Source organism: Tursiops truncatus, chromosome 2 (assembly GCF_011762595.2).
Source record: "Tursiops truncatus isolate mTurTru1 chromosome 2, mTurTru1.mat.Y, whole genome shotgun sequence".
Taxonomy (NCBI): domain Eukaryota; kingdom Metazoa; phylum Chordata; class Mammalia; order Artiodactyla; family Delphinidae; genus Tursiops; species Tursiops truncatus.
Window position 1 is genome coordinate 14,868,107 of NC_047035.1, and position 24,281 is coordinate 14,892,387.

At 45.6% G+C, this 24,281-nt stretch overlaps 1 protein-coding gene across 13 annotated transcripts in view; it reads left to right on the top strand.

Annotated features, from left to right (window-relative positions):
* FOXN3 (forkhead box N3) overlaps window positions 1-8,791 on the top strand; it is a 405,842-nt gene extending 397,051 nt beyond the window's left edge. For 10 of the 13 annotated variants that reach the window (XM_073800140.1, XM_073800137.1, XM_019919459.3 and 7 more), the window contains 2 exons: window positions 763-936; window positions 2,017-8,791. In XM_073800140.1, coding sequence (XP_073656241.1) covers window positions 763-936; window positions 2,017-2,566 — 724 coding nt within the window. In that variant the 3' untranslated portion in view covers window positions 2,567-8,791. The remainder of the gene's footprint in view (window positions 1-762; window positions 937-2,016) is intronic. The other 3 variants (XM_033850748.2, XM_073800139.1, XM_033850749.2) reach the window with 1 other exon arrangement.
* Window positions 8,792-24,281: the final 15,490 nt, after the last annotated feature.

The following is a 24,281-nucleotide window of genomic DNA, read 5'->3' on the forward strand; positions in this document are numbered from 1 at the left end:
GAGCACCAGCAGGAAGGAGATGCCTGCTACACCGTTTACACCAAGGACTCTCCTCGCCTCTTCCTTTCTCTTTGGCCTGCAACAGGATCTCCCTGAGCCTCGAGGCCCACAGGGGTAGCAGGAGAGAAAGGGAAGGGGCTCCAGACTGACTCTCATTGGAGGGCCCACCCCACAGCCTTTCTGCCGGGGCCGCTTCCTCAGGGAGTGTCTGGGAAGACGTGCTGGTGGAGACCCACAGCCATCTCCCCAGACTTCCTACTCTCTGCCAAACAATCCCATCTGCTCCGACACTTGCTCGGTGTATCTGTTGTGGGTCCACTCCGTGCCTGGCACAGTGCTAGCCCCTGAGGACAGGGCCTAGCACCACTGGGCCCTGCCTTGTGGTGCTAACTCTTTAACGGGAACCACCGACACTGGACATCACCACACGATCATAGTTATGGTGGGAAGTGCTGTCTATGGAGGGAACGTAGGGTGCTTACAGTTGGGGCTGTGTAGGAAGGAAAAGTGTGCCCATCTTCCCAAGATCTAGAAATATATTACCCGTGGATGAGTCTATGGGAAATGGGGCCAACATGGTACAGTGGAACATTCTCCTCCCTGCCCAAAACCTCCGGCCCTCCCATCCAAGGCCAGGGAGGCCATGTCTTCCACAAACCTCCTTGTGCCCTCCCTCTGCCCCCTCCAGCTGTAAGTAACCCTCCCCACCTGTGTGTCTTCATCTCTGATCACTGCCTCTTATGAACACCTTCTGTGTGCCAGGCACCATCAGAACCACAGCTGCCGTGCAGACAGGATTGGTGCTCATTCCACAGAGTGTATGGCCGACCCAGGAATAAGCATCACCGTCCTTGCCGCTATGCCAGGCGCTGGTCCAGGTGCCGGCAGGCGTTCGCCCACATCCTCAGCCCAACAACCCCGTGAAGCAGGGGGCAGGTACTATACCCACTTTGCCAGTAAGGAAGCACAAGGGAGGTCCGTTCACTGCTCAGACATGTGGACACAATAACATGATCAGAGGTGTGATGGGTGCTGTCGGGTCCCGATGGGAATATATAGCAGGTGACCTAGTTGTAGGGAAATCAGAAAAGAGTGAGAGTCGGTCTGATGATGTTACGAAGAGCTCAAGCCTAAGACTTTGGTTCTCATCCCAGCTCTGCTACTCATTAGCTGTGTGGCTTTAAGTAAATTACCAGACATCTCCAGACCTCACTTCCAGCATCCGTAAAATAAGGATGCTAATATAACCACTTTATAGAGTTAAACGCAATCATCTGTGCAGACGCAGCAGGGCGCCTGGCAGGTGGTGAGTTTAGTAGATGGTAGCTTATTGCTGTCTCGTCTGTGCTCTAACCATGACTTGCTTCTCTGTTCATCTGTGCACATTTTTGTGACAGTCAGGATTTGATTCCACCTCGGATGCCTCCCCCCGGCACCCTCCCTAAGGCCGTGCATTTCTATTAGGTGTGCAGTGAATATTTGTGGAATGAATGAATGAGGGAAGGGACGCAGGAGTGAGTAGCTGTCACCACATGGCAGGTGTCTCTTTTTCCTGAACATCAGATTTAGTCCTCCAACAAAAGACTCCTACCAGAGCCGCTTTAGAACAGAGCGGGCTTTTTTCTCTGAAGTACCCAGCCAGCATCGCCCGGTGGTGTCTCCTCCGCGGTGTTGATGGGTATGTGAAACCAAGCACAGCTTGATTTTTATGGTTTAATAGAAGAGATGGCGCTTCCACCGCTGTCACTTCAAAAGAGTGTTGTTTTGATGTCTCAGCTGCACAACTTGAGTGAAAATGTCAGTGATAGGAGATAAGCAGGGAAGACGGAGGTGTCAGGATTTAGGACCCTGTCTTCAAAGTGGACCCACCTGTTGGGGCATCGCCGGATTGGAAGTCAAAGCGTCTGCTGTGGCAACTCAGTGGGCTGCTGGGTGTCTCGTCACAGGGGTTTAATCCGTGTCCTCTCTTGTCTCCCGTTCCCCGCCCCTCTCCCCACCGCTGTCCCCGCCCCGCAGGAATGGCCTCACCAGCTGCCGGATGCGGACTGAGAGCGAGCCTTCGTGTGGCTCCCCGGTGGTCAGTGGAGACCCCAAGGAGGATCACAACTACAGCAGTGCCAAGTCCTCCAACGCCAGGAGCACCTCGCCCGCCAGCGACTCCGTCTCCTCCTCCTCGGCCGACGACCACTACGAGTTTGCCACCAAGGGGAGCCAGGAGGGCAGCGAGGGCAGCGAGGGCAGCTTCCAGAGCCACGAGAGCCACAGCGAGACGGAGGAGGATGACAGGAAACGCAGCCCGAAGGAGGCCAAGGATGCTCTGGGGGACAGCGGCTACGCGTCCCAGCACAAGAAGCGCCAGCACCTCGCCAAGGCAAGGAAGGTCCCCAGCGACACGCTGCCCCTCAAAAAGAGACGCACGGAAAAGCCCCCCGAGAGCGATGACGAGGAGATGAAAGAGGCGGCGGGGTCACTCCTGCACTTGGCGGGGATTCGGTCCTGTTTGAATAACATCACCAATCGGACGGCAAAGGGGCAGAAAGAACAAAAGGAAACCACAAAAAATTAAAAACAAGTCACTGATTTGTTTTGAACTTACGGCCATTTGGTTTCAGCATGTCAGGAGATTTCTAATGATTTGTGGCAATATCAGCAATTTATTATTATTTTTTCTTTTTTCTTTTCTTTTTTTTTTGGTTTGGTTTTCTTTCTTTCTTTCTTTCTTTCTTTTTAATTTGCCCCCCTCCTTTGTTTTGGACCCTTAAGAATTTTATGTTTAAAGGAGATTGAAGCCATAGAACTCATATTGACACTCAGCTGTTTTACAAAAGCTTTTCATTATCTGAAGACAAAACCGCAAAAGCCAAAATTACCATTGCTTCCTCCAGCTTGTCAGAAACCCGTGGCTGAATCCACAGGGATGGCAACAGTAATGCCACGGGGATACACATCTGGCACTTAGAAGGCACGTGTGCAGAGTAACCATCGATCAGGCCCAACCTTTAGGTTTAAAAGGTCAGGATGTGCACCCAGTTGGGTTCGCTGACTGAATGCACATAAGGCAACTGAGGAGAAGGAAGGAGCAGACCCAAGCTCGTGGCGCTGGGCATCAAATTGTGCCAGAAAACCCTTGGCATTGCCCCAAGCGTGCGATGCAGGGGTGGGTAGGCGGTCACCAGTCCTCTGTGCTTCTTAACCGTGAAGCCTAGTAGCATCTTCCGGGGTGGACACTGGACCATTCATGTTCAACAGGTGTCAGTGACTCATGAGAAGAAACTGGGTCAGTTTTTAGTGATGTTGCTAATCACTGAATTCTGTTCTACATTAAATGAAGAGAAGGTTCCACAAGCCATAAGCCTGAAGGTTGGTCCTGCACACACGCGTGTGCACACACACACACAGACACACCACACACACACACACACACACACACGAGAGAAAAAGAAAAAAACTGATGCAAAAAACAAGCTATGTCTTCTTAACTGCCCAAGTGAAAATCAAGTTCCAAAAAATTACAGTAGCTGTTAACAAAGGAAATCATGGTACAAATCTTTTTCTGTCTGTCAAAACCATTTGATCCAAGTGAAAGCAAAACAAAACAAAAAGCTACAGAACCTGCCATTAGTATTGTGGTGTATTTTTAAAAGATGAAAGGCACATTGATGGACAACTAAAGTAAAACATGGCAAAAAAGAAAGGAAAACAAATTCCTATACTGCCCTCAAAATGGAGTTTGCAATTAATGTCAGTCAAGGTTCATCTTTGCGAAAATCAATGATTTCCACATTCAGCCAGTGTAGCCAGCAGAAATTTCTGATCCACAATGCATGGAATTCCTTTGAAAAAAGAAAAAAAAAAGAAAAAAAATCACAAAAACACAAACTTTTTTTATTCAAAAATAAAGTTCTTGTAAGGTAAACAATGTATTTAGCATGAAGCATGAATTATTTTCATATAAATATAGAAAATAGAGAAAAGGCTATGCCTCTAATTTTTAAGCCCTTAGGCTTAGAGGTTCTTTTGGTTTTCTTCTTTTTTTCCTTTTATTTTCCTTTCCTTTAATTTTTTTCGTTGTTTTTTTCCCCCCTTTTTTCCAATTATTTTCTTTTTGTTTTTTGAAGCAGGTGTTTAAGGTTTAACCTTCTTCAGGGACAAATTCTGACTGTTGGGGAGCTTACTCTGCAATACAAAATCTCTTCATGTTCTGGTAGGGCCTGGATGGTGGAGCTCTGCACTGCCTTGTCTGCACTTCAGCCCCGACCCCCTCTGATTCTCTGTTGAAAAGTGTGTCCTTTCTCTTTGTCTGTACATGTTTACCATGATGCAATAATTTGAGGGCAAACTTAGTAGTGAGTGTGTATGATAGAATCAAGAGAATTATGGGACGCTGACTTGAGAAAACCATGACCATGATTTGGTTTCGAGGAAAAAGGCAGTGAATAATTATGCAAATTCACCAGGAGAAGGGGAAACACACTAATGGGCCTTATTGGATGAGGGTGTGAGTTAGGGTACACGTGAAGGAGGAAGTGACACGGGTGTTGGAAGGACCAGCCCCAGATGTTTTCCCGTGACGCCATCTCATGGTGGGAAGGAGGGGCTGGCCGTCTCTACCACCTGGGCACACGAGCCAACCTGGAATGAAGCCCACCTAGATTGTGAGCGCTGAATCTAGACAACCAGATGATGCCACGCAGACCAGAAACTCCTGTTATCTTTGCCTAAAAGAAATGATCTGGGGAGATCCAGAGAACCCTCTAAAAGAATTTGATCTTCCACCCACATGGAAGGGAATTTTAAAACATAAACAAAAATGCCCACTCCCATGGCTCAAGATATGATGGTGAGGGAGAGGGAGGGAACTGGGGTGATCTTGATTTTTAAGATAGGACAGGGTGGGCCATTGTGGAGCCCATCTGCCAGCATCAGGCACTGTCAGAAGCTCCATCAGCCAGGACGGTGAAAATTAACTGGTGCATTGTATTCCTCTGGGTTGCTGCTGAGAGAACCTGAGGGGAAAAAAAAAAAGATCTACGCCCCTACACAGGTCAGATTCATTACCTGAACCTGAAAACTTCCAGCATACTTGTTCAGGGTGTAGATGGGAATAAGGATGTCTTTTTGAAGTGCTCTGTTCCCTCTGTCTCCCCAAACATCTGACACCCCAAAAGCCATCCACAGCTGTGGAACCTGGGCGACACTTTCTGTGTTGTCACCTGACTGAGCCCACCTCAGTCCCCCACCCTCACCCCACCCCCAAGGTCAAATTCAGACTTCCCTTCTGAAAGACAGAGGTAAACATCCAGGACTGTTTCTGGCAGGGGATTTCTTCCAATTCAAACCCCACCGTGGGCTGTCTCCCCTCATTTCCTTTTTCTAAAGGAGCAAAGGCCTCTTTTAGAAAATAATAAAATGCAATGTGTGTGATTTACTTTTCTGATCTCTTTGAGAAATAGATAAGTATCTTATAAAAGTGTGTTCTTAACTCCAGAACCACTCTTTTTGCATAAATACCTCATCGGGCAGCTTTCTAAGTGTTATTTTTCCCGAGTCTCCCTCAGTCCCTCCGTAGGAGCCGCTGGGAGACCTGGGGGAAACTTTAGTGAGGGTACTTTCTTCTATTTTTCTTCTGTTTTTGGAGGCATACACATTATGCATAACCAAAACAATGGCTCAATTGTGTTTAACTTTGTATTTTGATTGTTGAGGAAAAAAAAAAAAGTATCGATGTGTATGTGGCCGTTTGTAGTGAATTCATTGCAGAATGAGGTTGTCCATGTCCTTGCCAAGCCAAGGGGCAGGAGGCACCCTCTCTCACCCCCTCCTCCAAGAGCAGTAGAGAATTTAAGCACAAGCCTATTTGTGAAAGAATATTTTGCTCAAGTGTAATCACTTTAGTCTTGGAATTTCTTCCCAAACGTCAGGTGTTCTTTTAGCTTCCAAACTAGCCTATGTACTCATTAGTCTGACAAAAATTGCCTGAGCACCGTTCAAGGGGTGTGGTGTTTTTGCTTTCATTTCTCCTGCTGGGAGAAGTGGCGTTTCATGTGTCATTCCAGTATCTCACATACTCACGTGGGGCAGGGGGGAGGGGAAAATGGGGAACTATAGCAATATTTGAAGATGCTTTTGGAAAACAAACGTGAACACATCCGTCGGCACCATGACATCTACAGTTACTTGCTGTTGGTCCTCGGACACATTTAAGAGAAGGAGATTGTAAGCTCTTTTTTCTTAAATGATATACACGTAGACAGTTATTTTTATGCTTCTACAGTTGTCTTTTATCTTTACCTAGTATTCTGTGGAAAAAGTTTGCATCATAGATTTTTCCCAGCCTTATGATATACCCTAAGCTCCTACTTCCCTTCCCCCTCTCTAAGCAGTATATATACGTTCAAGAGTTCTTTGGTAAAACTGTCTATCTGAAACTAAAATGAACCAACCCACATCGAGATGGTGGTGTGAGAAAACCCTGGCCAAGACAACTGTAGCAGGTTTTAGTCTTGGGGCTGAGTTTTTAGAAGGGATGTGTGGGAGGCTTTTCCTAAGAGCTGATTTTCAGCATGTCTAGCCCTTGCTAGGCATAGCTGTGAATACCACGGGGCCACTGGAGAAGGCCATCGCACTGAATGTTGGTCTCACCCGGGACGGCTTCAGGCTGTGGGCTCTGTAGAGTGAAAACCGTCCGGATGGCTTTTGCGCCCAACTCAGTCCTGGGACGCGGCAGGACTGCTCGGCACCAAGCGCTACCAGTTCCTCCTTTCAGTGACCGCCACTCCACGTGTGTGGGCCCTTGGCCTCTGTCATCAAAGGGCTCTCGGAGAAGGAATCAGAGTTATGTACAAGTGACCTACATGGGAGGGTTTTCCATATGGGATTGGATTCAACTCAATGTGACTTCTCTTTCCCTTTTAAACTTGATTCAGGTTGGGACTCGTTTCTTTCTGGTGGATCACAGCTGCCCAGATGTTGCCTTTTTCTTTTTTATGTTTCTGTAGAGGAGTACTTTTCTTTCATCTTCAGGATTTTTTTTTTTTTTTTTTTTTTTGCCACCAAAAGAACACATTTGAACTCCGTGTCCCCTCTTGATTGTGACTTAACCAGTGTTGACAGTTAAATCCTTTGTGTCGTAGGTCCCAGCTCGAATACTATATCAAACACTGTTATGCACATAATGCAGCACTGTGATCTAATTTAAATAATACTTTTTTATTATTTATACTACTATATATAATATACATCAACACTTTTGCTATATAACCTAAGTGATAACCCTCTTTTTAGTTACCTGCCAAAACTCCGGGACTTTGGTTTATATTGCAGTTAACACAGTTACAAAGTTGTAATGGTGTCTTTTTTTTTCTTTTCTTTGTAACGGAATGTGTAAATCAAAGTATATACGTTGTGTGGTGTTCCCCCTTCTGGAATCCCATGAGGATTTACACATGGCATTCAGTGTTCTGTATAGTCCCGCCTGCCTTTGTGAATTCATCTGTCAACCCCTCTTCCTTTGAGAGAGAGCCGGTGATGGTGGTCAACTCCTGTTCTCTCTCTCTCTCCCCTACTGGTTATTCTTGAATTAAGCACAGACTCATCAGCTCCGTTGCTTTATCATGAATATAGCGTGTGACCTTGCAATTCTTCCACAGTTCAGCAAACAAGTGCTAGCTTCACTGACCAAAAATTAAGGAAGGAAAATCCGATTTTTAAAACGATCCATCTTTTAACAGCCGAAACCAATGTGTCTATGGTGCTGCATTTTGCTGTCTGTCCTACTTTTGAAATCAGACTTGGGTGAAAGATCACTTCTGACTTACTGTGATCATGCTCACAAGTACCCTTCCTGTTCGTTTTGTTAGTGTTGAAATCAAGACTATTTATTTGGAATAGATGCAACAGTGTTGTCCACTGTATTTCATTTGCAAAAGTTGAGAATAGCCTTCCCTACTTTTTGCAAAGAGTTAATATTCCATATTGGATTCTCAAAGACTTCGATATGGTGAATCTATCAAACCTAGAAATTGTCTTTCATCCTTTCATGACTGTGGCCTGAGTTCCCAACCCCTCCCTTTTTTTTAGATGAAACCCTTAGCACAATTTCAGTTATTTAAACACTCAGCATTTCTTGAGTATGTATGTTGAGACATCGACGCTCACAGCTGATTCAGTAACCAGTTTCCTGCTGTCATTCACACTCACTACTTATACTGCCATGGTAACAATGTGGAAGAAACAAGTATCCGTGTATGTCTGGGAAGCATTATACACTTGTACATTTTTTTTATACTCTGATTCTGTAACATTTCTGAGTTCTGCTTTTGTTTTACAGAAAAATAAATAAATAACAGTGATAAAGCAATCAGAAGACAAGAGGTTTACTCTCAATACTTAGGGTCATGTGACCTCTGGCCAATAGACCTCGATGGCCAAATTCATTTACTAGAGTAATAAGGTTTCAAAAGCCAATTTTTTTCGGTATTTTTTTCTGTATGAAACTGCCAATATCATGACTAGAAAGGGAGAACCATAGAGGAGACAGTGACGTTCAGTTGCGTTTGTGTTACCTAGAGGAGCGGTGTGGAAGCAGGCACAGTCCGCTGAAGTTTAGGGACCTGATGGTGTTGCTTTGGAGATATTCATACTTGCATTTCGCATTCTTCGTATGTAATCATATTGCCAAAGACAAACTATTTCATCATTTATTGTAAATAACACTTTTCCCCAGACCTACCATAAAGTTTCTGTGATGTATTGTCTTCCAGTTGCAATAAAAATTACTGAGTTGCATCAATTGAAGAAAAATGCCACGTAGTATTGTGTGCACCGCGTCTCCACGTGCAAATGCTGAGCAGTAAAATCATTTCTATTTCTTACCTGCACTAGGGTATGTGTTCTGTTTTTTACGGTCTGGTGTTAGAGTCTCCACTGTACTTATCTGTGCCTATCCTCACGCATGCTTGTTTTTCAGTAGAAAATCACACATCTTTTGCGAATACACAGATTCACAGCCTAAGGGTGGGCTCACCTGTGGAACCCCGGAGAATTCCAACTCTGACCTGAAGAATTGTTGGACAGCAGGCCTCCTGCCACGAACCTTAGGGCTTGTGGTTAAGAAAGAGTGTGCCTTTCATTTGGAAATTGTCAAGCGATATATTAAAATTATACAATGGGGCTGGAGCCTGCCAGCCTATCCCAGGTCCCGAGGGCTTCTTAGGATAACTTTCCTAACCCTGAGACTCTGACCTTCCAGGATTTAATCCATCACCACTCAAGGGCCACACACACGCCCTAAGAGGCACGAAGGAGCTGGTTGGGAGAGGAGTGGTTGGGACAAGTAATAGGTCCCAGGGCACCAGTCACCATGCTGGAGGAGTAGAAAGGATGTTCTTTCGGAGTTCTGGTTCCTTTTGTGATGGTTGTTCTAGTGTACTATGTCCATCTGTAGATCTCACAGTGGCAGCAGCAGCCCTCGTAGATCTGGTCTCCACCGATACCCTTCTGCTGGACCCTCATACTCACGGGTGTCTTCTAGGTGCCCAGGCTGTACCTCCTGCGGTCAAGGTGTTACTGCAAAGTCACTTCTAGTGGGCCTGCTGGAATGGATTCCCAGCAAGGCTTCTCAGAGTGGTCGCTCCAGGATCCAGTATGTTTGCCAGGGTTGCAGCCATGTCCATTTGCACTGTTGGAATCACCTGCAAAGCTGTGGTGCTCCCTCCTGGTTGACAGATCTTCAGTATTTCAGGGGAATTGATTGGGAGGAATAGCAGGAAGTCATTTGGGTCAAATCTGATGAATCGGGTAGTTGACCAAGTTGGGTATGACAATACCAAACATAAAGTGTGGCCACCCACCATAAAAAGCCCAAATCAAACATGTCGTAAGTGATTCTCAAGGTGTCTGAAGACAAGACAGTCAGTTAGATTATCAGAATATCTGAGGGAACTCTGTCAAGATGATAACACCTCCAAAATTCTGATCTGACCTCCGGGGGACATTGACCATTCCACAGAAGAGAGGGAAAAAAATCTGGTAGTTGTTCGTAACCTGCAGTGAAGACCGTTTTTTAAAAGACTCAAATATAAGTTCAGAGTATTGTCAGGCGACTGATTTGAAAGGACAGCACTCGCATGTCTCTGAGCTGCTTCTACGTGTGTTCAAGCAGTTGTACTTCCTTCCCTTGTATTCACGTGCCTCTCCGTCTGTGTCCTCTGCGCTCTTCAAAATGGGGCCACAGCCTCCCTCTTCAACTCACTCTCCAGTTCCTCCAAAAGAAGTAAACAAAGGAATGACCAGTGTCTTCATTTTATTAAAAGCAGCCTGGTATAAATGCAAAGAAAGAGGAAATCAAAAGTACTAATAAAACACACTCATCAGTGACTTGTATTCCGCATTTGCGATCTGTGCCGTGCATTTCGCTGCGGAACTGTATGTCTAATGTTTTGTGTTTCCTTTGAGCAAAACTACAAGATTCTGGACTCTGCCTTGAGGATGTAATTATGCGCTGGATAGATGCCTCATTTGCATATTTAAGTAAAACGCAAGCTCTCCTCTAATGTTTAGGTAATCTAGATGTGGGCTCTCTCTGCTACTTAAAAATTCTTCCTGGACAATTGAAAATGGAATATTTTCTGAAAAGATCAGACAGCACTGTCTGCAAAGTTGTATGAATCCTCAGAGCAGTGAAACTACCCACCCACCACCCGCGCCCCAGTACCTCAGGGACCACAAAGGCCATTTGGCGTGTTGATGCTGCACCGGTGGGATGAGTGAAGGTGAGCGGTGCTGCTGCCCCTGACCAGTTTCTCTTCGCCTCTTGCCTGCTCTGCCTGATGAAAGGAAGTGTTCTGAACTAAGAAGTCACCATCCTTCTAGAAAGTTCTGAACAGATGAGGGCAATTTCAGAGGGAGTCTGGCATGACTAGGAGGCTTTTGTTTATCACCTGAAAGCTCATGTCTGTCACCCTGCTTCTCAGATCCCCTAGGAATCAAATGGTCTTGTAAGTACACAAACATAAATGTGTTCTGACCATTATAACGTCGATTGGGATACAAAACCAGGGGTTCAGGAACTTGGTAAGGACCGCTTTTTTTTTTTAACATTTTTATTGGAGTATAATTGCTTTACAATGGTGTGTTAGTTTCTGCTTTATAACAAAGTGAAGCAGCCGCATAGCACAGGGAGATCAGCTAGGTGCTTTGTGACCACCTAAAGGACCTTTTTTTAAAAGACTCAAGTATAAGTGAACAAACCAGCTTATTGGACGTCCACCTCTTCCCGTTGTTTCGTGTGAATAAACCCAGAACGGTGCTTTAAATAATACTCAAACAACGGTATCTTGAGTTGCAGTCATTCTGGGGCATTTTGGGATAGAGTTTCCTAATGTTTTATGTTACTCCATAGTAAAGTACTTACAGAACATATGGCTAAATCTCCTTCAAAACGCAGCAATTTATTTGAGAAGAATCAAGGAATTCTATTTTTTCTCATCTGTTACTCATCTCAAAACTGATTTCTAAAAATGTAATATGGATGAAGCACTGTATGATGAGGGAAGTCTGAAAACAAGACAGTGGCTGATGTCTTAATCCCACTGGGATGCAGTTTCTTCATTAAATGGGTCCATTCTAGTCACATCATAAAACTGGAAGGGACATTGGGGACCGTTGAGTCCAAACACCCTGTTTTATAGACCTGGCAGCTGAAGCACAAAAAAGTTAAGGGATTTACCCAAGATGACACAGCTGTCTAGTGGCAGACCTGGACTCAAGAGGAAATTTTCCTTCTTATCTTTTGCTATATCCATCTATTTGGTATGTAATTATAATCATCACATCTCTAGAATTTCATAGCTGACAATTCCCCACACATACACACTTAATATCATGTCCTATGCATTTTGCCTACAGCTGTAGTGAAAATGACTATCTTTGTAAATGATATATAACACTCTATCGAGTAGGTGGCCTGTCACCTTCAACTGTTACCTTCCTTTTCATTGTTTAAATTGCTTACAGTTTCTTTCTATTTTAAGTAATACCACAATGAAGATCTTCAGGCAAGTGACTATTTGCATATTTTCAACTTGTCTTTTGTAGATAGCCTGTTGGACTATTGGAACAAAAGTATTACCAATGTTACAGCACTTTATATACCAGCTTTCCAAAAGGCATCAGTGCCAACAGCAATGAATGAAAACCCCAATTTCATTGCACCCTTACCAACATTGGAATTTATTTTTCTCCTTAATTTTTGCTACCAGACAATTGCTGTTTTTTTAAATTGCTGTTTTTTTAAAATTGAGGTTTAATTGACAATTTATTACTGTGTGAGTTTTCATTTAATTACTAGCAAAGTTACATGATTTCCCATCATTTACTGGCCATTTATTTTCTTCTTTCTGAATCATCTGTAACTGACTCTTCAAGAGTAGAGGAGAAAGAAATGAGATTCATAGTCTCTTTTCTAGCAGTGCTCCTGATTAGCCATTAAATGGCGCCATGATGACCAAACACGTCAGCTGTCCCCAGATGGCCCTCTTTTTTTCAGACACTCTAATTGTCCTTATATTGAGACAAATTCCACCCCCTAAAACGTTTGGCTGAAGTTCCATGGACTAGCCTGGAAAGCCACAAAGATGCAAACCTAACTCATCTTCTACATGGCAACCATTTATATGTTTGAATAATTTCTTCCCAAAGTCTTTTCCAGAATAAATATTCCAAGTTCTGTCTATTCTTTCTCTCTTCTGGACATGTTCCAGTTTGTAGTCAGAACTGAGTACAGTTTGATGATGAGAAACTATCACTTTCTTCATTCTAGATCCTCTATTAATGTAACCAAAGGCTAAACTCTTTTTTTTTTCAGAAGTATCACACCGCGGATTCACGTTGAACTTGCTATTAATTAAAACAACTAAGTCCCAGCTGTTGGTGTGCTTCTCCAGTTGTTCATTTTGGATCAAAGTGCTGGACTTTATATTTATCTCTACTAAATGTCACCTCCTTAGATTTGGTCCATTGTTCAAGGCCAGTTGAGATTAGCAGTGGGGTGGGGGTATGAGGGGCCATCGGAAAAACTTGCTTTCCCTCCAGGCATCATTGGATCACAAATTTGAAAATGTCTTTTGTTTGCTGATTAGGACAAAGCTGGAGCCATGTAGCATGGTTCTGGAGACCCCCTTGTCATCCCCCTTAGAGGGCAATCATTCAACTAGTTATACGTATACCTGGCTTTATGAAGATATATGAAGCCTACATGTCTCCATCCAGTCAAAAGTTTGTCAAGCACACCCTTGATCTCCAAGTATAAGTCCATAGTCTTCCTTTATAAAAAAAGAAATAAAGTCCTACTCTATGCTAATGTGAATTATGCAAATTTGAAATAAGGCAACGGAGAAGAATAAAGTTTCACCTAATGTACAAACCTTGAAATAATGTAAATCCTACTTTATTCCTACGGGGGGAATTAGTCTTGATTTATGCATGTATTAAATAATATGAGATTTTAAGGAACATACCCCTCATATGAAAAGCAGCCCCAATTTATTCATCCACATCTTCATCCGTCCGTTCACTTACTATATCTTAGTGAGCTCAAGTTAGCTTCCTTGCCAAGAGCTTACAAACCATTCTTGTAATAATCCGTCCCAGAATTTTGCCCAAGGACAGCATTGAGACTATAGATCTGAAGTTTGCAGACAGTCTTCTCCTGTTTACAATCAAGAAGTTTCAGCATAATGCTGGTGGTATTTCTTCACTCCTTGTGCAAGCCCGTTTAGAGCACTGCCATATCTAGCCGGTAGTGAGTCTCTAAACATAGTCAAATGCATCTAAAATAATGGTCTTCCTTCTTAAAACAAAACTCAGAACTTGAGTTTGGTTACTTCTGGCACCTATTTCTTTTTAAATACTTGACACTATCCGGCATGGCATATATAGTTAAGCACGCAGAACTTCAGTAGTCTGAGAAGGTTGCCCGAAACATGAAAGGATACAGAAGATATTAAAGAAGAAATAGGTTAAGGAAATTTTAAAATAGATTCTCTCCTTCACAGTCATAGTCAACCCACCCGTGTTTTTCAGCAACTTTTTGCCAATCCTGATGGCTCTGGGGATGAAGACGAAAAATCTGGTTCCTACCTTCAAATATGATCACCTCCAAAAATGCAGCTGTATCAAGTAATGGGTATCTCACTGGTGGCTGGTATATCGTTCCCCAAACTTCTCAGTAGTGGGTGGCCTTTTCAAGACGTAAAAATACTTGTTGCGAAGATCAATACAGCTTTTGTCTTCCTCTTCCTCTCATGTCTCCTCTTCTCACCTCTGTTGGCTGGTGAGGAATTAGATAAGAGCCTGTTTGCCATTTGCAGACATGGCCATCCCTCCTGTGGGAGAATGATTTCTTACTGAATTGATCCTTGCTACTGATTACCAGCTCTATGATAAAATAATTGGGTGTGTCCTTCTCTTCCACACAATGCTTCAGGTTCTCGATTTATAAGCAAGCAGTCAACCTCACCCTGCCCGCCTCCCTGCTTTCTCTCCCCACCACCTAGCCATCATCACTCCCTTCTCAAAATTGCTGTAAGAGCGAAGATTGGAGAATCCAAGCGGCACAGCATCCTCTTGCTTTATTTTAGTAATTCTGCCACCATTATGGGCGATCAAGGATGTGCAGAAAGATGCATGAAGCATTCAGTTGATTATCAGTCTAGTCCTTTCCCTGAAACTCTTCCTCACTGAACATGGACCCATAGACCTGAGAAGGTTCATTGTGTTCAGCCTCCTGCCCACAGGTGGGCCATGGCAGCAAACTCCACTCGGAGCTCAGAGGGGGCATGCCATGCACACTGATTATCAGGGGCTCTAGTCACACAATACAAAAGCCATGACTTTTTGATGCTTAATCCTTTCTACTAGACCATTTCTTTCAGACTGAAAATGTCATCTAACCCATCCTGACCGATTGGCAGGGAAACTACTCGGTATTTTCTCATCTTTATTGGCAATAACTTGCCCCTTCGGAGTGAAAAGTTCAAGTGCCAATTAAGAAAATTCAGAAGGAGGTTATACTCACGCTTAAGTTAACATTCTTACACTTTGAGGATGGAACTCGTTTCATATATCTAAGAGCTCATAACCTAATAATAAGATAAACACGCTGCACATGAAATTGGTCCTTAGTGTTTACAAGGTGCTATCAAGAACGCAACCCACCCATCCCAAACCAACCTCTCTAAGAGCCCCCGAGTCATCCTGAATCCCTTCTGCTCTGGCAGCTCCTCCAGGGAATCCAGCACCATATTTGGTCAATTGCACCTCAAACTCACCTTTGCTTTTTTCTGGTCCTCCACCTTCATGACCACCTTCCTGGTCAATCTCCGTTGCTTCTCGTCTGGACGTCAGCCATAACAATGAGCCTCCCCTGACCACACATTCCCCACAGAGCCACGAGAATCATCTTTCCCAGTCACTTTTTTGTTGTTGTTGTTGTACCTCACGACATGTGGGATCTTAGTTATCCCACCAGGGATCGAATCCGTGCCCCCTGCAGTGGAAGCGCCGAGTGCTAACCACTGGACCGCCCGGGAAGTCCCTCCCAGTCACTTCTGATTGTATCATCTGCTTCAGATCTTCACACCTGGCTTCATTGCCTGCAGGAGAACGGCCAAATCCCACAAGGTGGCCCTTAGAAAGGAGCCCCAGCCCAAATTTCCAACTTAATCTTGAACCCCTCCACCCACGTGGACTGTGGCCACCCTCGGTGACCCCAGCCTCCAAATTCCTCAGGTTTTTCCTGGCTTGGGCTTCCTCATGTTCTTTCTCTCTCCCTGGAATGTATGCTCTCCCCCGTCCCTACCTCTTTCCTCCAGAAAAATCCCTGTCAATCCTTTAAGACTTAAGTCAAATTATTCTCTCCCCATGTCCCCATAGCACCAAAGTCCTGCCTGTATGGTGGCTTCCATCACACGAAAGTAAGATTCTTCATCTACCTGTCAGCTCCCTTCCCTAGAGGGGAGCTCCTTGGATGAAGGTAGGCATCAGATCTTGTTCTACACTGAACCCCCAAGACAGTCGCTGCCACTTGGATACTTTAAACATTTTTATTTAATTCACCCTCATCCCATTTTATCTACTTGATGGTTCCAGTGTCCCACTGCTCTCAAAAGAACTTATAGGTCGGTAAATTCACTTGGCACACTCCATTCAAGGGAAATTTGGACCCGGAATGAGGATAACTTCTCCCCACTTGAGACCACCGGAATAGCTGGAAGCTCTTATTTGCTGGTCTACAAGGATCTATTTAAAATCAAAAGCTAAACTCTGTCACGATATTTTGCCATATGCTGATTAGTAAGCTGAGAACTCACTGACATTCAGCCAGTTTATTTTGTGAGAGTGTCTTACTCAGTGAGGCAGGAAACGAAGTTTTGATTCCATCTCCACCAGCTTTGCGAACGTCACTTAACTTGTGTAGGGTGGCCTTGTTCATCAGTTCTGATGGCTGGTTGGTGAACCAGCATCAGCTCCTGACAAAGTTCTTGGCGGTTGGCAAGACAAGAATAGTTGAATGATGGAGGGAATTTTTCAAAAAGGTCAAATTATTCCATTCAAAAGACTATCCTTTAGTCTAAGATTACATCTCTTCTGCTCTCTTGGTGTTAGAATGTCCTGTCTTCTATAAAATTATGGTGATCATAGATGGAGATGTTAGTTTTTAATGTCCTCATTTGACTAAGCTGATAGTTGGCAATGATATGTCAGTCCACCCAAATTTTCCTTTGATCCTGAGCCAATGCTGCATCTCTGTCTCTTTTCCACAAGAAAGTTGCCTAATATTCATCCTTAGCCAAGCTGTTAAGCAAAGGTAGAATGAGTCTGAGGGAAAGTAGTTCTGTAGTCAGTGTAGTCAGGGATCCAAAGCAGGTGTTGTGTCATTTCCAGACCAGAAATTGGGATAAGGTATGTTCTTGATCCTAGATCTGCAAATTAGATTACCATCTACATTTGAAAATTCTCTCCCCTGGGTCCTCTAAGACCTCCCATCCCCAAGGGTCTGCATGAGCTTAAAAAGGCTCATTTATTCATTCAGCGAACACATACTAAGCATGGACTCTAGGGTCAGATGCATGCTAGGCCCTGGGCATACAGAATGACTAAGACAAGATGCACGCCCATAGGAAGCTTGCAAGGCATTGCAATGCTGCAGTATAGTAAGATAGAATTCCCAAATGGGAAGCCGCCTGTGTGTCATTGCACCAAATCTCTCCAGGTGGGACACTGGGGTCCACAGAGGGAAGAGTAAGCCCCTTCCCAGGGAGCTTCCATCTTCACATTTGGCTCCAACCATTTGAGAGTGATTCCACATCACCTCTTAGACCCAACCTCCTTGCCCAAGATCCAGACCTGTATGGCCAGATCAGAGACCTCCAACTCAACACAGCCAAACCAGCACTGTTGACAGAGACCTCTAGTTACCCATCCAATGTCCATTCACCCTTCACCACTCACCAGCAGAACCGTGATTTCAATGGGAGTGGCTGTGTGCCCATCTGAAAAGCTGTTATACGTTCCCCAGCTTCCCTTGCAGATTGATGCCAGTGGGATGTAAGGGGAAGTATTGGGTGGGGCTTCTGGAAAACTCTTTAAAAGAGGACTAACACATCTTTTACCATTACTGAACCTCCTACCCACCCTCCTTCCTACAACATGAAACGCCACTGTGAAAGCTGGAATTCTAATGTGATAGCTGGGAACTTCCCTGGTGGTCCAGTGGTAAAGAATCCGCCTTACAATGCAGGGGATGTGGGTTCAATTTCTGGTGAGGGAACTAAGATCCCACATACCGCAGGGCAAATAAGCCCGCGAGCCACATCTACTGAGCTTGCACACCTCAGCTAGAGCTCGTGTGCCACAAACTACGGAGCCCACGTGCCTGGAGCCTGTGCGCCACAACTAGAGAGAGAAAACCTGCACGCCACAACTAGAGAGAAGCCCACGTACCACAATGAATATCCCGTGCACCACAGCTAAGACCTGATGCAGCCATAAATAAATAAATAATAAATCTTAAAAAAAATAAATAATGTGATAGCCGGAGAGCAGAGGTCATTTGGTGACCATGAGGCAACTCTGAGATGACCTTGAAAATGAAAACCAGGTACTAAGGATGGTGGAGAAGAAAGTTATAAGGAGCCTGGGACAACACTGGCGCCATGGAATTGTCATAGCAGCCCTGTACTCCCAACCTCCAGGCTTCTTTTCCATGAGAGAAAATAAAACCCAGTCTTCTTTAAAACATGATTATTTCAGATCTGTTACTTGCAGTGAAATACAATTCCTAATGGATGCAGGACACACCATTATACATCTCCCAGCTCTCCTCCTGACTCCTGTCCCACATCAGTGTTTCTTCCTGGATGCCCTATTGTGTTCCCAACACTACAGTCCTTCCGTCAGCCACCTAAGGCCCGAGCTTAGGAGTCGGCAAACTACCTCCCACGGGCCAATTGCAGCCTCCCTCTGTTTTTATAAATGAAGTTTCTGGGAGACACAGCCTTACCCATTCTTTTATACATTGTCTGTGGCTACTTTTGCACAATAACAGCAAAAATTGTGTGTTTGAGACAGAGACCAATGACTTACGATGTCTAAAATATTTACTATCCGGCCTTTTACAGAAAAAGTTTGCTGACCCCTGTATTACCCTGAAGCGGTCCACAATTTCTTTTAGCCCTCGCTTCCCGCATTGTGTCAACAAGCCCTATCAGGTGTCTCTAAGTTCCATTCCAACTACAGTCGTAACCTCTGTTCAGACCTTTGTCATCACTCCTTCGGACTTTTGTGGTGAGAGAATTTGTATAATTGGCGCCCACCAGCCCCCTTCCTCACTGTGTCAGTCAAGTCCAAGCAGGGAGAGACCCCGGGGGGAGCTGGCTGTGCTGGTGATGGAGGAGCTGAGGGGGCTGCTGGGCCCTCTGAGGGGGCAGTGGGGCGGCCCAGCAAGAGCAGAGAGCTGTCACCACCCCAGAATTGAGAGGGGCCGGCGGGAGGCAGGGTTACTAGAAAGCACAGCTGCACAGGCCTGTCTAGCTGGAAGCGGCCATGGAGTCAAAGCCATGGACAGACCACCTGGGTAGAGAAGTTTGGAAAGAAAAGCCCTTTCCTCCACCCACTTGTCACTGCTTCCCACTGGACAAACCCTGAGGGAAGCCAAGTGGCATGAGAGCAGGAAACACAGCCTCCAGGGTGAGCCCTGCGGCAATGCCTAGCCGAGCTGAGCAGAGCCAAGCAGAAGAAGGTCAAGCAATGAAACTGGGGGCAACAGGCCCCTGGCCGCACTCTGGTCCTGCCCCTCTTGTGTGTCCCCTGCACTACAACAGGCAGGCTGACCGTCCTGATCACCCATCTGACACTTCACCTGCCTAAAATCCCCCCATGTACCCTGAGCTCTGACTAAGGTCCGGATTCCGAATATGGCAGGTGAGCCCTGCACGCCTGGCCCCTACCGGCCCCCAGCCTGATCTCCCGACCCCTCTCATGCTCACTCTGAGCTCCAGCTGCTGCTCAGTAAGTTGCAATTTCTAGAATGTCTCCTGGTGTCCCCTGTCCCTTTGCACAGACTGTCTTCGCTGCCTTTCTGGGATGGCCTATCATACTGCAAAACTCCCTTCCCCTGTCTTCTCTAAGCATTCAACTTCCATAGTCTCTGCAACCAAGGTGTTTGTGGTGACAATTCCTGTATTCTAGCACTTGCCATGTTTCCTTGTAGCTATTGATTTCCAGGTCTGTCTGTGCCATGTTCTCCTAAAGGACAAGCCTTTCACCCTGCACATTTCTTTATCCCCAGGGTCTACCAAATCATCTGGCATGCAGTGGTCACTTGGTCAGTGTTTCTTGGGTGGATGGATGGATGGATGGGTGGGTGGATGGATGGATGGATGGATGGATGGATGGGTGGGCGGATGGGTGGATGGATGGATGGATGGATCGATGGATGGGTGGATGGATGGACGGATGGATGGATGGGTGGATGGGTGGATGGATGGGTGGATGGGTGGATGGGTGGATGGATGGGTGGATGGATGGACGGATGGGTGGATGGATGGATGGATGGATGGATGGATGGGTGGATGGGTGGATGGATGGATGGATGGATGGATGGATGGATGGATGGATGAATGGGTGGATGGATGGATGGGTGGGTGGGTGGATGGATGGATGGGTGGGTGGGTGGATGGATGGATGGGTGGATGGATGGGTGGATGGATGGGTGGATGGATGGATGGATGGGTGGGTGGATGGATGGGTGGATGGATGGATGGATGGATGGATGGATGGGTGGGTGGATGGATGGATGGATGGGTGGATGGATGGATGGATGGGTGGGTGGATGGATGGGTGGATGGGTGGATGGGTGGATGGATGGGTGGATGGGTGGATGGGTGGATGGATGGGTGGATGGATGGGTGGATGGATGGATGGATGGATGGATGGGTGGATGGATGGATGGATGGATGGATGGATGGATGGGTGGATGGATGGATGGATGGATGGATGGATGGATGGGTGGGTGGATGGATGGATGGATGGATGGGTGGATGGATGGGTGGATGGGTGGGTGGATGGATGGATGGGTGGATGGGTGGAGGAGCACATGTCACTGGGATCTTAGCCCAGATGCTCTGTGGGAGAGCCTTGCATGTGCTCTTCCAACTGCAGCAAGAAGCAGAACGAAGGAGAGCTGGAAATGCATTCAGGAGCCCTTGAGAACACAGTATCGCCTCCCGCCTAGGAGAGCTCCTGGGCGTGAGACCACCCTGCCTGGGGTTTCAGGGAGTAAATAGACGGTGCTTTGGCTTGGCTTGTCCTGACCACATCCATGGCCAGGTCCTCCATCTTCAGATCGTGCTGCCCCTGTGGCCAACAGGATGAGGGGACCATTCTCTTCCCATGGAGCCCCAGACCCAGAAATGTCACATCTCGAAGGGCTCCTAGAGCATCCAGGCAAACAGGACCAGTGGGAAAGGGACGGTCCCTCTCCCAGGCCCCATAGGATCACCCACCTCCCAGACCAGACGTGCCAGTCATCTCCTGCTGCCTGTGGGGGATGGGATGGAGGAGGGAGACGTGGACACCCGTCCTTTGTCCTGGCCTCAGTTTCCTGCTTCTTTTACACTGACTGGCCACATCGGAGCCCGTTTCCATGGGGGAAATCACATCACAAATGTCTCTGCACCGATGCTTCTGGCATCGCTAAGTCAGAATCCTCAAATCATCACTGGGGGACAATCAACGCTCTTGTCCAACTTTTAATGACAATCAATTGTCTGTCTGGCTCTTTGCTAAGTAAGTGTCATTGAGAACAATTGCATTGTGGGAACCTGGTCACAGGCCTTGAAGTTGCACCTTCCTCCAGCTGATGAGAGTCAGGACATCTTGTTACTGCTCTGTTCTCAGTCACACAGAACACTCTGCTGTACAATTAATGTTCTTACTGGTCTTTTTTTAGTCAACGTGGCAGCTCCACTAATCTGAAAAGAAAGTCAACCCTTGTGCCCAGGCTCTAAAGGAAGGGCTGGGGCAACCTGGCCGCTGGTTGGCCTCTTTGCTGGCCCTGAGCAAATGAGTAAAAGTGGCTGGTGTCAAGCCAACTAGGTTTCCCATTCCAGCTCTGCTGTTTACCAGCTGCGTGACTTTAGGCAAATCACTCACCCTCTCTGAGGCTCTGTTTCTGCATCTGTAGAATGGGATGATAACAGTACCACCATGTAGGGCTGTTAAAAGGATTACGTGAGATGATGAATGACAAAGAGGATTAATATAGCACGTGTCACATCTAAGAGGCTCAAGAAGTGACTATTATTATTGCTATTATTATAGGAATCCCAGAACTACACAGTCTAGCCTCTATATCTGTGCTAGCACTGACAAATATAGGAGCCACAAGCCATATATGGCCACTCCAGAGCAGTTGAAATGTGGAATCCAAATTGAGATGTGCTCGAAGTACACTGGATTTCAAAGACTCAATATGAAAAAGAGGATGTAAAAATATCTCATTAATATCTTATAAAATATTGATTACATTTTGCAGTAATATTTGGATATATTGTATTAAATAAAATATATTATTAAAATTCCTTGCACCTTTTTTTTAAGTGGCTATTACTAGAAAATTTTAAATTTCACATGTGGCTCAGGTTCTATTTCTCTTGCACAGTGCTGTCCTATGAGTTGCTTTCAAAGAAGTCCTGTCAAATAGCCAAAAGTCATCAACAGTAACAACAACGAAAAGCAAGCGACGAACAAAACCCCTAGGAATTCCAATTTTTAATTTGTATCTCTTTAAAAAACAACAACAAACAAGCAAAATATATGCGGCATTAATGCTTTTCATAACACCTTTCCTCTCCCCCCAATTTTCTTGCAACCAGTGCTGTTTTAAAGCCTTTAATTTGCCACGTCCCTTCCCCCCACTGCCACGTACACATGAACAATCTCTCCACTTCAGCCCACAGGACGTTTGTTTTCTCTCCACCTGTTCCACCAGCTCTACTCCAGTGCCCTCTCTCTCTGTCCTTCCACTCCTCCCCCCTCCTCTCAAGCCTTGCTTTTTCCTTTCTATTCTCTGAATTAGCATCTCCAGGGAATTGGTCTCTGGATTTGGTAGCTGCTCCCAGGGGAGAGGTGGGGCAGGACAGACTAACATTAACTAAGGTCACAAAAGACTGATGGATAAACCATACTGTCAAAAGCTGAATTGAGGGCTTCCCTGGTGGTGCAGTAGTTGAGAGTCCGCCTGCCGATGCAGGGGACACGGGTTCGTGCCCCGGTCCGGGAAGATCCCACATGCCGCAGAGCGGCTGGGCCCGTGGGCCATGGCCACTGGGCCTGTCGTCCGGAGCCTGTGCTCTGTGGCGGGAGAGGCCACAGCAGTGAGAGGCCCGCGTACCGCAAAAAAAAAAAAAAAAAAAAAAAAAAAAGTGAATTGACAACAGAGTCGTTTTGGGGGTGGGGGGAGGGGGGAGACTGTATACTCCCTCTGCAGTCCAAAGAACCCTGACCCCAGATCCATATTGTAGGTCGTGTATTAGGGTCCCTGAGAAAGTGAAGTAGTGAATTTGATGAGCTCAAAACTAGAACCAAGAAGATCTTGAGAGAGATTTCATCAAAACCAAGGAAAAGCCTGGTGGGCACTCTGGAGGCCAGGTTGCTAGAGTCCCCAGGTTTGCTGACTCTCCCTCTCGGCTGGGGCTGGATAAACACGGACAGATTCTTGCTGTTTGGCTTTCTCTTTTTCCAGGCTCCAGGAGAAATCTTGCAGTTTCAATTATAAGGTTTCCCTCCAGCCTCGACATGAGACGTTCAGTTCGGTTTCAGCTCAGTAACATGTCAGCTTTTCCATCCAAGAGAACAGCCCGGTCCCTGTGACTTGATTTCAGGGTCACCCATGTCATGGCCACAGTTACGAAAATTCATATGTTGCAGTCCTAACTCCCAGCACTTCAGAATGTGACCTTGTTTGGACATAGGGTCATTGCAGATGGAATTCGTTAAGGCGAAGTCCTACTGGAGTAGGGTGGGCCCCTAATCCAATATGACTGGTGTCTTTATAAAAAGGGAAAATGTGGAGACAGACACAGAGGGAGAACAGCATGTGGAGACTGGAGTTATGTTGCCATAAGCCAAGGAAGTACCAGAAACTGGGGAGAGGCCTGGAGCACATCCTTCCCTAGAGCCTTCAGAGGGAGCATGGCCCTAGTGACACCTTGATCTCGAACTTCTAGCCTCTGAAATTGTGAGACAATACACTTCTGTTGTTTAAGTCACTGGTGCTTTGTAGTGGCAGCCCTAGGAAACCAACACAGCCATCCACCACTTGGGCTGCCTCTTTACTGGTGGCCAATCTTGCTGCCACTGTGTGGAAACGCTTCCTAATTTCACTCTTGAAAAAAAAACTTAATAAGGCTTTGGGGATTATCTGGCTATCACACGTATGTACTAATCACATTATTAGTATTATGAACAAAATCTTTTTAAATAAAACATTTAAATTCTTGGCTTTATTTATTATAAGATAGCTTCATAAATTCCTTTAAGGAAACCTTGCTTTATTGTGCAGTCATCTTGTTTTAAGAAGTGATATAAGAAACTGTCAATAAAAGGAACTCTTCTGTGTTTGAGAATGACATTTAAGGTATTGTTCCTTAAGTTACTCAAGGACCCCGGCCAAAACCCCCATGATGATAAAATCTTCTCAAAGCTCAGAGCCAAGAATC